At 44.1% G+C, this 16,311-nt stretch overlaps 1 protein-coding gene across 1 annotated transcript in view; it reads right to left on the bottom strand.

Annotated features, from left to right (window-relative positions):
* Positions 1–2,992: 2,992 nt before the first annotated feature.
* LOC119402099 (venom metalloproteinase antarease-like TtrivMP_A) overlaps positions 2,993–16,311 on the bottom strand; it is a 36,841-nt gene continuing 23,522 nt past the window's right edge. The window contains exons 11-14 of the mRNA XM_037669203.1: positions 15,944–16,111; positions 14,645–14,789; positions 8,279–8,401; positions 2,993–3,117 (exon numbers count right to left, since the gene is read on the bottom strand). Of these exons, the coding sequence (XP_037525131.1) occupies positions 3,055–3,117; positions 8,279–8,401; positions 14,645–14,789; positions 15,944–16,111 (499 nt within the window). The 3' untranslated portion in view covers positions 2,993–3,054. The remainder of the gene's footprint in view (positions 3,118–8,278; positions 8,402–14,644; positions 14,790–15,943; positions 16,112–16,311) is intronic.

Raw genomic sequence — 16,311 nt, 5'->3', positions numbered from 1 at the left:
AAGAGGAAAAAAAAGTACACAAAAAAGAAGCTAGGAAAAAGAAGAGGAAAAGCATAGCCATGTATACTCCAGTATAGCAAGTATAGTTTGCCGTGTGGCGTAGAAAAACTGTCATCTTCATGAACCTGCACGGGCTTTCTGCTTTAACTTCTTTATGGTCGTCCTTTTCTTCCTCTTGTGCTTCTAACCCACCAGCTCTGCTGTCACCCACCCTTGCGCGGCTTTTTGCAAGCTGCGCTAATTTTTTTTTTTGACACGAAAGTGTTTCATGCGGGGTCCACCAAGACTTCAGTGACGTATTTCCGTCACGGAAATGACGTCGAAAAATATACACGATCAGATGGCAAAGAAAAAAGTTCCATCAATGGGCATCGAACCCACGACCGCGCGGCCCGCAACAACAGATGCCCGGCACGCTATCCACTGCGCCACGGTCACAGAATGCAGAGGCTTTACAAACGCGCCTTTTATATCTACCACTCTCCCGGTCGGCGGGGTGGTGTTGCCCTCTGGGAGCGGTAGGGTAAAATAATTCGTCATTACTGTGGCCTCCACGACTAGCACCTGCAACACGTTACACGTCCGTCCCATTCGGCGCGTTTTCAATAGAAGTTCAAGTTTGTCAATGAATCAACACGCCGCGAGGTGGCGACCTTAGCCCTAGCGTCGTAAAAGCGTCGGCCTCGCTCATATCATCACTCTAATCCAAACCAAAAATAGCTCTGCGACGCGCGCCTGTCCCACCTGGCTGTAACACCGCGTTGCCCGCTCACGCGCTCGCCGCGAGAAAAATCGCGGCCGGGGGGCGGCACGACGCGCTTTGCGTTTCTCTCTAGTCCGGCCGTGGTGTTCAATCACATTATAACATGCCGCGGTATGGCGACCAAGTTCTGAGTCTAATATGCGAAGCTCTTCTGGCTATAACACCTCGTTATCTGATTACGCTTTCAACGTTAAGTATTACAGCTACCACTAGCGTTTGTTTAATCACTTAGCACGGACGTTAGTCGTCGGGATGGAGATGTACCACAAATCATCAAAGTGGGCATATCCACGTTAAACGGTGCTATAGCTGCCAGACATCAATATACATTGTGCAAACTCTCTTATATTAATGTACAGTAAACATTCAGTTACTTCTGTAAGGACACGCTGTACTTTCGTGTTATTCCGATTCCTATGATGGAGGGATCAACCATGTTTTTTCAAGATCTCCGCACGGGACCTAGACGACCAACGTGGACTCGTCGCCAGGGCCCGGGAGGCGATCGCGGCCAGAGGATTCCTGGACTGAGGGACCCTCCCACCTAGAGTGACCGAGTGACCCCAAGCTTAAGAGCTCGGGGACACTGGTTTGGCAAATTAAAAGTTTATTTCATCATCATCACGCACAGAAAAGGCTGATTTTCGTTGTACAAAAACACCGGCCATCGCCCGATGTTCTGGTCGCATTTTTGTGTATCGCATTTTTGACCTCCTTTTTCTTACAGATCAGTTTAAAATAAAACTACTTTGTACGCTTTACTTCGTCCACAAAATTCATTGTTAAGCACGCAAGAAGCTCTCACACCACGCTCTTCCTTTTCAAGGAATGAAAAAAATTACGAAGTTGGCCTTTCGAACGCACCCGGCATGTCTTCTTGTTGCCAATTTGTTGCACAGCATGCAGCGATTCTAGCAGCTGATAAGCCGGCATTTGCGAAGTGTATGTGAACGCATTGTGATGCGTTTAAAGTCTTGTTTCCTCGGCGTCAGGGTTATATGTAGTGAAGATGCGTTACAATGTGTGTATGCTTGGCGGCAAAATGAAAATATAGTAGCCAGCGAACAGCTTTTTGTATTGTTTGTACATTGTTCTACATGGCCATCTGCGAAACTAGGATACACTGGAAAACCTATACGCGCAAAAAAAACAGTAATACACATTATATTTTAATTTTCCTGCCTACACTTATCGTGCGGATGGCCGTGTAGCTCTATACGTGAACAATATCAGAAGCTTTTCAACGGCGTCTAAATTTTTCATTGGGCCCGCGAACCGTGCACACATGGTGACGCAAATTTAGCACTTGTAAGGCTGATATCAAGGCGATAAGTCTTTCGAGCACTCGCCCGCCGCTGACACGCGCTGCGCAACTTACCGCCGTCTGCGCCGACTATCAGCTGCGAGAGCGACTAAGTGATGTGCACGCGAAGCAAAAGAAAAATGAGCACATTCATCAAGTTCAGTGAACCGGATATTGTTGGTTATACGCTTAACGAATTCTCGAAACAATAAAAAAACACCTGTATCGAATACAATTAGGCGAAATCTGGCGAATTGTCCCAGCGATTACACGTACATAAATACCCAACGAAGTGACGGGGAAGCACCTTCCGTCGTAGCTCAAAGCCGATGGTTGGGATTTCGGCTCCCCCCGACGGAAGGGATGTTTTTTCGTCCACTTCAATTCATTTGAATATGCTTCATAATTAGTACACTACAGTTAAAGATGACAATTAAAGACACTTATCCTTCAGTTGGCCAAACTGTTAGATGGATTCTCTTGGTCGTGTCTAACAAAGAAACGAGACTTTGCTCTTCTGTTTTTGCGTCGTGGTACTGTTCGGTTGTTGACAATGATTTCGCTTAGTAATGTTTTTCCTATCTCGCCTATTTCAGTGGAAATTATTCGCCACGTGTCTGTGTAGCAATTAAAGCTGTTTTTACATACTCAAAACAAAGAAACGTCTTTATGCATTGAGCAACTTGAGGTATGTCAGCAAAACCTTCCTGCTGATGACACTTACCGTTTGGGAGAAGCCAGAAACAGCATTCGCGGGTTCCAGCCTTGGTGACTGCGGCGACGGAAAGTTAATTACTATATTTAGAATATCAAAGGTGATGGCTGTTGAGAACAAAGTCCCAGTATGCTGGTAGTTATGTTCTACGCTATATGAGGTATTTTATGTGCACGAATAAGAAAGAACAATATGATAAAAATTTTCGAGAGGGAACGTAGATACTCCCATTTATTTTGCGGACGTCGCATGCACTCATGAGTATAGCACAGTCTAAGGTACTGCTTCATATCCATATGACCTTCTCTTTTCCAAGCATAAGCCATTGATACAATTCTGTAAATAGAGGAAGATAACTGCGTTATAATGCTGCTGGCCAAGCTGAATAATAAGTGAACATCATTGTCAGGCATGGTGCAATTACGCTTGCACAGATATAAGGCCGGCCATAAATACTCGTACATATATATTAAGGCGAAAGCCTCAGATGCCTCATCAAACACGAAAATTGCCCGTCGGCGGCGTCGGCGTCCCGTCCCGCGTCTGCGTCATTTAAAGGAGTGATGCAAAAAAATCATCATCACGTGATGACGTCTACACATCACTACATCGCTTGGTCGAAGTGGGGCCAATCACTTAGGCAGTAAGGAAACCAGGCGGGGTGCAGATAGCTTGCAATGACTCTGATACTGGAGGGAGGCAAAACTACGTTGGGGGGGAGAAAGCTTTTGCAAGGGGGCAGACGTGGGTGAATAAATCAAATAAGAAAAATAAGTCTGGTTTCGCCGAGTCGTCTTAGGCGGCTGCATAAGCTACACTGTGAGTTTATTTTTTTTTCTCCTATATTGAACGCATGTTGTAGCCGATACGTTTGTTAATACATCAATTACACTAACCCGGTTACAATCTGCTTGGCTCGTAGCAGGTATCTTTGAGCATACATGTACTATAGGTGCACGTTCGCCTGGTTCCAGCTTAACAAAATACTTCGCGCCAGATGGAGGCGGTGGTCCTTGCATATTGTGCACGTTTCAACTGCCATGCTACACACCAGCACACTCCTTCATAGCGCCGCCCAACTTTCTCTGTAGAGGTGCATAGCTTCAATACCTCTCCATATTTAGCAGCGCCTAAGGGAAATATATTGAATATGGGATATTTTGTGACGAAAAAACCTGTGCCTAAAATGTTACGACAATGACGCAAAATTGAATACTTTGATTATGAAAATATCATATTAGTGAAGTTACATTTCGCTATTTCTAAGAAAACAAAAACATTGCAAGTACATTGCACAATATTATAAAATGCGATGATGAACAAAAATGAAGTAGGGTAACTTTTAAGCCACGACACTGCATCCGACCTGGCATGCACTCAGGTGCTGTGTTTACGATGCTGGGCTGCTGAATCTCGATACGCTGGTGTTCATCACAGCCAATGTGAATACAGCAAATCTGAGAGTTTTGTTAATATAAAGCCATCGTTGCCTCAGGAACCTGTCTCACATGAGCACCTTCTGATGATTAGACGACCCAGCACATGGAAGCCTCAGGCAGAACCCCAATTTCACGCTTACTCCTGTGAGGTAAGCGCGAAAATTGCTAACTTCGTGAAAGAGCACGTATATGTTACATTACCTAAGCAATAAGACTGTTAGCAGACAAAAGCAGTCGCTTTACTACATTCACAGCCGGCACGTGGAACTGCGAATGGGCTTTGCATGAGAAGGGTCGCAAAGAGGAACATGGCGGTGGCGGTGATATGGAGCTTGCAAGTTAAATAAATAAATATATAAATAAATAAATATAAAAAAAGTCATAGTCTTACTGCAAGGGCGAATAAATGAATGCGATAGCAACAAATTGGAATGTCACACGAAGAACGGCCAGCAGCTCGAAACTTGCAGCGCGCTGCTCTAGCACAAATGACGCAAGAAAAGCACACACACAGGAGGCGCGCAAACTAACCAAGAGTTCTGTCACAGCTCGATACTTGCGGTGATCAAACACAAAAAATAACGCACGAAAAGGACGCACAGGTACACAGAGGACGAAGCGTACTAACAACTGTCGCATTCACTTCTTTGTGTTTGAGCAGTGCGCTCTAAGTGTCGACTACGCACAACCTGCTAGCCCCTACTTTGGCTATTCTGGCTAGCAGCTCCCTCCTTTCGCCAACGCGGACGCTGCAGCGAGCGAAGTCACCTTCGTGCGGTCCATAGCTTCAATGCAAACTTTACGGTGAAAGCAGAGTACGTACAATCCCCCCCCCCCCCGCACATTAGATAAGTGCGCGAGACCTGGCGAGCAGTCCCTGTAGGGCAATGGAAAGGTCGGGCGCGCGCAACGTTACTAACAACGCTGGACGCGCGCCTCCCAGCTCCTGCGAAACACGAGTGGGGCGACGATTTTTATGATGATGATATATGTGGCCAATTACCCATTCTACCACGTGGACTCGCTATTGGTGTCTATCCTAGCCCAATAAAAATATCACAAGGTCCATTCTGCAGTCCCCTCACATGACTCAATGGCGAAAGCCATGCTTTTCTTCTCAATGTATTCATCCTGCCCCGTCACCCTCTGATAACTTTGTGCACCTAGCGTGGCTTTGCACAAGTGAAACCTCGGCTAGTTGCTGATAGTTCATTTTTCATCACCTTACAGCGCTTAATGAACGAAGACCAAGTTCAAGAAAGGTGAAGACACGAGCACTGGCTTTGCACTGTCTCCAGGAACAGAGACACCGCACCTGGATTTTCCACTGCCTACGTGATCAGGCCATCTTCGCCCAAGGTACGATATCCTGTAATAAAGGCATCATGTGACGTAACGTCACGCCAGAATGTGTGACGTCACGATGACGTCACAAAATGTTGCGATGTGTGATGTCATGATCATGTCTTGATGTGGCGTCATCACGCGATGATGATTTTTTGGTGAGGCAACTGAGGCTTTCGTCTTAATAAATAATAAATATACACATAGTCACCAGGACCATAACTCCAGCACAATTCGTCTCTCTCGTGTCCTTCCATTACGTCTTGGTTCCACAACACTCTGTGTATGTGGCATAGTGGATACCGCCGAGTCTAAAGCGTGTCCCGCGTGCCCTCTCGCAGGTGAGTAAACACGCTGAAGAATCACCGCGCTATGCGTACTGCCAGCGGTGAATGGTGTACATAAATAGCTCACCTTTATTATGCTGGAGGACGTATGGAGCGTAGCGGAATTGACCCCTCCCTCCGCGAGAGTTCGCATGTTCGAATTTCGGGTGGCGCGCTTCGAAATTTTTTATTCTTTATTTATTTTTTGTGGCTTTACGTGTATATACGCATACATGTACATATCCTGAACGTGACGGCTGCGGAGACTGCAAAAACCCACGAAGAGTGTCCATATCTTTGCTATGGCAATAAAATTTCGGCTTATCGACCGTGTGCTGCTGTAATCTATATATATCGAAGATTTTACGCTTATTTTACTACCCCTCTTCATCGCAGTTGGTGCATTTGCGTCACCGCAATTTTGAACGTCTCTTCGCTTCCCCTCATTGACATACATAGGACTGCCCACGCGGCTGCTGACTCATTATAGAGAGTGAACTGCAAAACGCATGCGCTAGGTGGCGCTACGTATGGAGCATGCAAGAAAGAAGCGTAGTTCATATCTGAACAGAAGCGTAGGAAAAGATGATACAAGAAAGAAAACAACACAAGACGAGTGGTATTTCCGAATTTACTCTCACAGATGTACGCCTTTATGGTGCTGGACTGCTGACCGGAAGGTCACGGGATCGAATGCCGGCCGCGGCGACCACTTATCGCTGGAGGCGTACCGCTAGAGCCCTGTGGGCTATGCGGAGTCAGTGCACAATAAATAAAGAGCATTGGACAGTCAAAATTCGCGCAGCACCCCTCTACGGTGTCCCTCATAATCATATCGTTGTTTTGGGACGTAAAATCACAACAGCAGTTACAGATGCACGCCTACGTATTATTCAAGCACCGATGACATAAAGGACGTCACCCAAGAACACCTAATTTTGTCCCCAAATTCATAGCCAAGAATAAACATGTGAAGTCTATAAAAGAACGCAGAACTCTGAAAGCATGCTCAGACTGATACCTTTATTACAATGGCCCCAAAAAATGTTCATTATCGAGAAGTAAAGCTATTTCACAGGAGCGAAGATTCAAGAAAGGCTGGCTGACACGTGTGGGACCGTTCCTGTTGGTGCAGAAACCATCTACGGCTCACCACCACCTTATCTAGTCAAGTGCTTCCTGCTCTGGAACAAAACTTATGCGCCTTTCAAAAGGGGTTCACAACGACATTTACGTTATTGCAAGGCAAGACTTGAGTATGGTGACTCTTTCAGAGAGCTTTGATGCTCTCTGTGTCTGATGTTCAAACACCGGCCGATCTTCCCATTATATTTTAAAACTGAATATGCCCTATATAAAACATAGTGGGCAGCCCGAACGATACCTGCACACGAGACTCAGAACAACGAATGGTACAAGCGAAACTGGAGCCCGCCACTACTGCCTGCCTCATAATCATATCGTGGGTTTGACATGTAAAACACGAGCCGTTATTGAGAAAAGCGCGTCAACAGATGGTGGCGTGGAAAGGTGCGGCGTGTGGAGCAGAAACTCACGGGACATCTCAAATGTGATCTTGAAAAGCAAGGATCTAGCCTATTCGGTGTTCGCTTGACTGCATTTTATGGGAACCATAGTGCTATGTGACTCGACTGCAATTTGTATTTTTTAATTCGGGTCGCAAGTGAATGAACTTCATGCCTATGCGGTTTCTTTATGGCCTGACAGGTGAAAGTGTACCATCGCATCAGGCGTCACACAACATCAACATATAGTATGCAGCTGCGTCAGTAGGCCTCTTGCCTTCCACACGCGTAGTGGGTACGCCGCTAAAGTCTGCACATCCTTGAAAAATATATACAAAGACAAATATGGTCCCATTAGAAGCTCAAGGAGTCGATATCTGCTTACTCGTTGTGGTTCATTTGTCTGACACAAGTGCTGCCAGGCTATTACCTTCTTGTGTTACAGGGGTGCTACACTTGCGGAATTTATACTGCACACTTTACTTTGTATCATTGTTCCTCGAAAATCACTGCTGCTTAACTCCCATCGTTTAGCCTTCTGCACGCGTCAGGACATATTCTTTGCTCATTGCGCACTTAAATGCCGTATATACAATTGTCTGTTTCTACATTCTGATATGCCCCACGGCATGAGTGGTTCAATAATGATTGTAATGTTACGAAAAAACAAACCATCGCAGTAGACCGAGATAGACCACGACGAATTGGCTGCTGATTCGCGTCATCTTGTTTACTCTAAAGGGCTGGACGCGCTGTCTCTCACCGTACAAATATATGTACATATCTGTGTAACAGTGTTGCGTAAGTGCATAGAAACAAGGTGGTGCGCGTAGACGAAAGTAGTAAGTGTGGCAGTACTTACGCGCTTCGTGCCACGTTTTCTTTCGCATTTAGTTCCATCATTCAAGTGAAGAACTTTGAGTTTTGAATCTGGATCTTTGCTTGAAATTCCACATCTTATAGTGCAGTCTTTCACTCCATATTTCTGGAAAAAATCATTAGGTGTTTTTTTTTTTGTCACAAAACAGACGCCCTCTTATGTTTCGCGAAGACGGCGCAAGAACACATTTCAAAACCCTATTTTAGTCAGTAATATATTCCACTATTGCTGCGCACTGTACACACTTAAAGCATAGAAAATACCAAGCCATTAGATCAGAATGTTTTAGACAATTTAAGAATTTTTTTTAGAAGATGTACAAAAAAACCCGTTTTGAGGGTTATTCATCAGGCTACGTGCACTCTATATATATCCAATCGAAAAAAAATCAAGGCATTGCGGAATGGCTATAAAGTCTGTCTGACTAATAATATATTAATAATAGGTCAGCAGAAGTTTAATGCTGTTGCCATCTCAAAAACATGATTTCAGTTTGCTGACAAAATAGAAACAAGCCAATAGTTTCAAAACAGGTCGTATTTATTGTGGCCGTAATCGCTAACTGCACTCTACAAACAAACGTTAAATCATGTTACAAATAATTTCTGTACGCCGAAGCACGATTACCTGATTACGACTATTATGAAATCTCGAAACTATTACTATCAAAAGCATACGGAGTTTTTCTGCACCCCAAGACAAGATTACCTGATTGAGACTATTATGAAATCGCGAAACTATTACTATCAAAAGAATACGGAGTTTTTCTATACCCCGAGCCAAGATTGCCTGATTTAAACTATTATGCAATCGCTAAACTATTACTATCAAAAGAATACGAAGTTTCAGTGGGCATTCCTTGAGAATGGGGTTTAACATTTTAGTTAGAATAAAACTGATCTAGATACTAAGTACATGACATGGAGGTAGGGCCGTTCTAGTAGAACGAACAATTATCGGTGATTTCATTATGGATGTGAGGCGTATGATGACCTAACCTCAAGCGTGTACTTAAAACTGGTGAAAATTTTCAAAGGTAAGCCATTGTCTGGGTTCCGCCCCTTTGTAGTCGTGCACGCTCTTGGGGGCGAGTAACTGCAGACCTACTGGGGCAAATGTCCTGTGCGTATACGATTACCTGAACATACCTCTCACGAGTTGTGTTCAGCTATTCTGTTGTTTGGTCATCCCGCCCCCCTTCTTTGCACAAAAATTACTGGCTGGTTACATAGTCTCTGATCCGTTCAAACATTCGCAACCGATTCACATTGCTTCAGGGAATTGACGATGTCCAATCGCCAGCATTATCACATGCACCCTTTACACCAAGCAAAAGCGCAACTTGTTAAGAGATCAATCACACTGTCTATACCAGAGGAGCCCCTACAAAAGCAATAAACATAATAATGTTTTCAGTTGCCATGGTAGCGCAGTGGCTATGTCATTGTTCTGTTTATTTCGATGTTTGCGGTTCAATTTTGCCGGCAGTTGAAAGCATTTCAACGAAACATTCGGCAGGTCCCATGCTTCGTGGGAATTGGTTTCATGCGAAGCAGTCGGCGATCATATGCTGCAATTTTTACCTTTGAGCCAAGCCTTAAGAGGTGGTGTGACATGTTTTTGTAAGTATATTAGTTGTGCGCGCATAGTGGGCTTACCAGGAACTTCGGCTACACTGGCGTTTAAAGGGCAACTTAGGCTTGGTAGTAACGTCAGCGCACACGTTAACGCACAGACGTCAGTATTATCGAAACGAAGTGCACGTTAGGGTGCAATGAGTTGAATGTCATACGTAACTTTTGTTAGCGTATTCCTTCTGCGTCGAGCAACGCTTGAATATAGGCCGCTGAAACATACCAATATAACTGTAATGTTTCTTAGACTGCTATAAAAGCTGAGCCAACAATGGAACCACAATTGAGCTTAACCCAGTATGACGCCTATATGATAGTAGTACACATGCAATGTTAATTGCTTTATGCTTAGGGCTGTGCAGCGCTCACAAAAAGGGACAAGGAACAGAAGAAGTACACAGGACAAGCGCTGTCCTGTGTACTTCTTCTGTTCCTTGTCCCTTTTTGTGAGCGCTGCACAGCCCTAAGTATGAATCAATACCAACTTGCTCAATTTTCTCTTCTAAGTTAATTGCTTTGTTAGAAAATGAGATAGCCGGCGCGGCAGCCACACTTTACGTTGCACCGACATTACGCATTCATAGTGTGTTTTTCTAAAGGAGTTTCTAGACCTGGCGTAGCTCTGTGGTAGAATACCTGAGTGCCTCGCAGAATGCTTGGGTCCGATTCCTGTTGGGATCCCAGTTTTTATTTTTCGCAGTCTTCTGGACAACGCTGCCGATGTCGGCGTTTCTTAGCGCCCTCTCATCTAAATTACCATGCTTGTTCTCACTGTTCCTTGGTAGATAGAAACTGCCAATCACATGTGGCGCATACCCGTATACCACGGCCCGTGGTAATCGGGTATGTGCCCCACGTGTCAGGAGGACAGGGTTTGACGACGTACGCGACATGATTTTCCCGTTATTCATGTCATGACCAGAGATTCATATTCGTCAAACACTCTTACCCTCCAAAGCCAATTTTGGTCTACACAAAGTCACGGAGGCGATCACGAGAGCACCCACACGTAGGCGAATAGATAGATAGATAGATAGATAGATAGATAGATAGATAGATAGATAGATAGATAGATAGATAGATAGATAGATAGATAGATAGATAGATAGATAGATAGATATAGATAGATAGATAGATAGATAGATAGATAGATAGATAGATAGATAGATAGATAGATAGATAGATAGATAGATAGATAGATAGATAGATAGATAGATAGATAGATAGATAGAAACACTCAAAGCGCCTTGCCTTCGCTAAGAAATGTAAAAAAAGAGCGAAGCCTGTAGGAAAATTCATTCGTGTGCATTCCATGGATGTTAAGGTGACCAAATATACCCACCTTATAGTGTAACTGGTAGTTGCTGCACGTGTTCGTAAAAACTGCTTATGCTAGAAGTATTTGTATGAGAAAGCGCACAACCAATGCTGAGACTGGTAATAACATTACCGAACGCATCCACCCAGTAACAAAGAGCCTTTAGAAATAAAATATTCGTGCATTCGGGAGCAGTAAGCTTTTTTGGGGGCACATCCTCGGTAAGACCCGAACGAAAGAATTTCATGTTGAAAAAACGGCAGATGCCACACCTTGTGGGAATCGGTTTCATGTGAAGCAGTCAGCGAGTGCTCCTATGCTGTATTTATGCCTTTGGGCCAAGCGTTACGAGGTGGATCGAATTGTTTTTGTAAGGTGTGTGCACACATCGTGTACTCACCAGGCGCGTCGACAACATTGGCCTGTAAAGGCTAACTTATGGTCTGACGTAACGTCAGCACTCACGTTAGAGCACATACTTCAGTATTATCGAAACGAAGTGCACTTTACGGTGCACTTTACGAAGTGCACTTTACATCATATGTAACTTTCGTAAGCGTATTCCTGGGGACTCGAGGAACGCTTGAAAATAGCTAATCTGCCATGATGCCTGTATCCTAGGAAAACATATGTAGTGCTTATTGATTTGTTATGAAATTAGATATCCAGCACAACCGCGATTCACGTTGCGCCGACATTGCGCTTGCACAGGGTGTTTTTCCAAAGAGGTTTCCAGACCTGGCGTGGCTCTGTGGTTGAATGCCTGACTGCCATCCAGAATGCTTGGGTTCGATTCCTTCTGGGATCCTGATTTTTATTCTTTGCATTCGTCGGCTCACCGCTCCAGGTGTCGGTTTTTACGGAGGTCTGTTGTCGCCGTTCTTTGGTAGATATAAACTATGAATCTCCTGTCGCGCATACCCGTATACCACGGCCCGCGGTCAGGGTTGTAGGCGTTACCGGAAAAAAGTAAATAAATACGTTACTCGTTACGCTAACAAAAAAGGAACGCGTTACCGCCCAACTTTAACTCTTAAAAAAAGGTAACGCGTTACCGTTACAGTTACCCTAAAAAAGTAATGGACGTTACTTCCGCCGTTACTCTATGGTCAGAAATGTTATTCACCGCCTGCCCACTGTAGGAACCCCAAATAACAGTTTTACGAAGCTGATATTTATAATTCACACAAAACTTCGGTCCCTGCCGGCGGCAAGTCATCTTTTCGTCCACTTTACTTTCTTCACATTTATATTCTAAATACCACAAATAACACCCCCTGTACTTTCCTTAGCGTTATTATCTGTTAGTTCTCATTAATATTGTGTCTAACAAAGATAAACGAGCCCTTGAAAAATCATCTGCTTTCCTTCATTCATAGCGAGGGTCTCGTCCTGGCAGACTTAATGCCTTCAGGTAGTATGCGAGGGATTATTGGTCAGCTGCCAGCTCGTGAAAAGATCACGTGCTACGTGACGCCAACAGGCAAAAAAAGAGTGTTCCACACTCGCCGCCATGGCTGCGATTGGCGCTGACTAACACTCCTAGGTTTAAATCAACATATATACCCCAGAAAGCGGACGGGAGGATGACCGCCGCCGTAGCTCAGTGGTAGAGCATCGGACGCGTTATTCGAAGGTCGCAGGTTCGGTCCCTGCCGGCGGCAAGTCATCTTTTCGTCCACTTTACTTTCTTCACATTTATATTCTAAATACTACAAATAACACCCCCTGTACTTTCCTTAGCGTTATTGTCTGTTAGTTCTCATTAATATTGTGTCACACAAAACTTCTGTCACAAACAACAATTTTCGCGCGAAGTACCGATTTAACGAGAATGGGTTGCACAAATGTTTCGTACCAAGGCAACAGTAGCGTAGCCAGAAATTTTTTTCGGGGGTTGGGCGGGGCGTGTTAAACCTAGCTTTATGTACGTTTGTGCGTTCGTTTGCATGCGTGCCTGTACACACACATGGAAAATTGAAAGATTTCTGGGGGAGTTGGGAGGAGAGTTGAACCCCCATCTCTTTCCCCCGGCAACGCCAGAGCTTGGCAATAGTGGAGTGACCTGAAGTCGCCTGTACAGTTACATGTGATGGCTGCTGACTCTGTGGCACATGGTAAATCCATTTTCTCAGTGTGACGTGAAACACAAAATTAGATTTTATCATCAACGCTCTCCTTAAAAAAACACCACAACTCTCAATGCGTGTACAGTAATTCTGACGGTGCGCTTCTACTAACAAGACAGATGACGGAATAGTCTTAAAAAATGCTTAAACCTTTTAGTTTTGGCGAAAAAACATTTGCACACCTGCATTTTTCCCCTTTGAAAATCCGTGTACATGCCTCAAGAATTGCGAGCGTTTATGAGAAGGTGTTCAAGGTCAGCCTCGTTCGCTGAAAATTTGGGTAACTGTAGAAACGTGTGCCCGCAGTTTCTGATAGAGAGAAGCAAATTTCATTTTGAAAACAAAGTTTATAACCTTCGCTAGATTATTACAAGGAGAACTTTTCTAATAACTACAGCTTGTTGTAGAAATGAAGCAACAGCTGCATTTCAAAGCTGTCATCGGAGAGATTGCATCTCTTCTTGATGAATACTTACGCACCTACACTAAATGGGCACTCGAAGGACGCATTGGATGGTACACTTAACGCCTGATGAAGAAAAATAGCGCGAAAAAGTGTATGACAAGACGAAGAAGGCTACAGCACAAGCGCATCTGCTGTAGCCTTCTTCGTCTCGTCCTACGTTTTTTCGCGCTATTTTCATTCATCACGATATACCAACTCGCCCAACAGTCTATTCGTAACGTCTGGCGGGCCGGCATGAGTACGCCACTGCGACAATAGAACGTTGGGGCGAGCTCTGCAATAGTGGCGCTTATAAGACGAGGGAATTTTGTGTAAAACTTCCGGAATAATATAAAAAAAAGTAACGAGTAACGTGACACCTCACGTTACCGAAAAATGTTAACGTAAGTATGTTACCCGTTACAGTTCCTAAAGAGTAACGAGCACGTTACTAAGTTACCGAAAAGGTAACGCGTTACCGGTAACGCCGTTACTTGTAACGCGTTACCGCCGACACTGCCCGTGGTAAACGGGTATGTGATACATGTGTCTGGAGGAAGGGGTTTGATGATATGCACGACAGGATTTTAGGTTATTCATGCCATGACCAGACAGTTATATTCATCAGGTGCTCTTACCCTCCCATGCCAATTTTCGTCTGCACCAAGTTAAGGAGGCGATCACGAGAACACCCAGACGTAGGCGGCTAGATAGGTAGATAGATACGTAGACAGAAACGATCAAAATGCTAAAGGTTTGTTAAGAAATTATTCGCACTTGGAAAAAAGTCATACTGGTATAATATTGTGCCACTATACTCACTTGTATGTAGTGCACTTTCTTCAAAGTTGGGAAAGCATTCTTACACTGCCTTGTCCTCGTCAAGTATTTTCCGGGCAGATAATAGTACTTCTTCAGCGATGTACGAACGTAGTTTTCTTCGTGTAGGCAGGACGCTGTTTGTAACCTAGGTCAAATTATTAGTACACATACGGAGTACGATTATGTCAGCGTAAGTATTTTTCTAGTTATGTTTAGTTGTCTTTCATACAAGAGTTGGCGGCACCACGCATATGTACCTACCTCTCATTAAAATCGTTGATTAAAAAATTAATGACGCAGAAATGTTTTTAACCAAAAAAAATAAGTGAAGGAGTTGTCCCCATAGCTTGGCAAGGGCTACCCCTTTCGACTGGGTTATTAGGATATAAAAATTTAATTAAAAAAATAATATATCTGCATATATACAGTTCTACATTTTGCAAGTCCAAAAGTTCTCGCTTGAAGAGAGAAAATATACAATCGCGGTGCGCACATTCAATAGAGTTCGCTCAATATTCATCACAAATATTGGTGTCTTCAAAAAAGACAGTTTTACCGCAAGGGCGAAGCAATGAATGTGATAGCAACAAATTGATACGTTATACGAAGTGAGGTTGGCAGCTAACTCTCATGTATCCGATTTCGCGTAGGTCTACAAAACGCTGCTGTAAAAGAATACGGCCGCTCCAGGGAGAGATGCTCTTGCCGCACAGTTTCTTCGCGTTGAGAGCGTAGCACCTAGAAAACTATACGAGCCGGTCGCTGATGGCTGCCGAGATAGCGCGCGCACCAGCGATCGCGACCACGCCCTTGGAATCAAAGTTCAAAGTTGCGGCTCTAGCGACAACTTCCTCCCCCCCCCCCCCCCTGCGCGTCTCTTCATAATCGTCCAAGACGGGTGGGGCGTTTCGTCGCTGCTTCGATGGCAGGCTTGCCAAGCGGTGTTATGTTATCCTATACGCCCTCTGAATGACGGAGTGGGCCGGCTCATTTGATCTCTGCTTCAGCCGCATTTCTTTCAGGATGCAGTGCATTAGTAATATCGGAGGGCTATCTAAGTATAAAATGAGTACAAACATTGCAGCTGTTCATACACACAATCATCTATTCCGAATTATTTAAAACAAAAATCAAATAATTTTATGAATGAAATGTGCATTATTCAATGAGTGCAGAATGCCAATTTACTTTTCCCAGGCTGGTGATTTTTCGCAGGCATCCCACACATCCTTTTCCCGTGCTTTTCGTAAGGACGCTTTTATTGTTTAAATAATAAAAAAAAACTGAAGTAAGACATACCATGTTGTCTCCCTCATTTGTGTGATGCTGCAGTAAGAAAACTTGTACGTGTTTTTGTCTTTTCGGATGTAGCTCATCAGAAAACCAGCTTCGAAAGGACAACTCTCTGATCCTGGAATGCCATCATTTCCAAATGGGGAAGATTCGCCGTCGTGCAGGCAACCCATGCTAGAAGTTGAATGCACAGGAATACTTGAGAAGTGAGAGATGCACTTTCGCGGCCAAAGTATTCACGACAAATAAACAAGGATTTACATGTTTTTTTTTGTTTTTTCGGGAATATCATGAGAGCTGGATGGACAATTCACGTTTTTCATTATCCTTAAGTCTTGCAGTGATGCATCTAGAACGAAGGTCAACATTAAATA

This window comes from Rhipicephalus sanguineus, chromosome 8 (genome assembly GCF_013339695.2).
Source record: "Rhipicephalus sanguineus isolate Rsan-2018 chromosome 8, BIME_Rsan_1.4, whole genome shotgun sequence".
Classification (NCBI taxonomy): Eukaryota; Metazoa; Arthropoda; class Arachnida; order Ixodida; family Ixodidae; genus Rhipicephalus; species Rhipicephalus sanguineus.
Note: the sequence above shows the minus strand (reverse complement) of the source record. Positions and strands in the feature narration are given on the sequence as shown.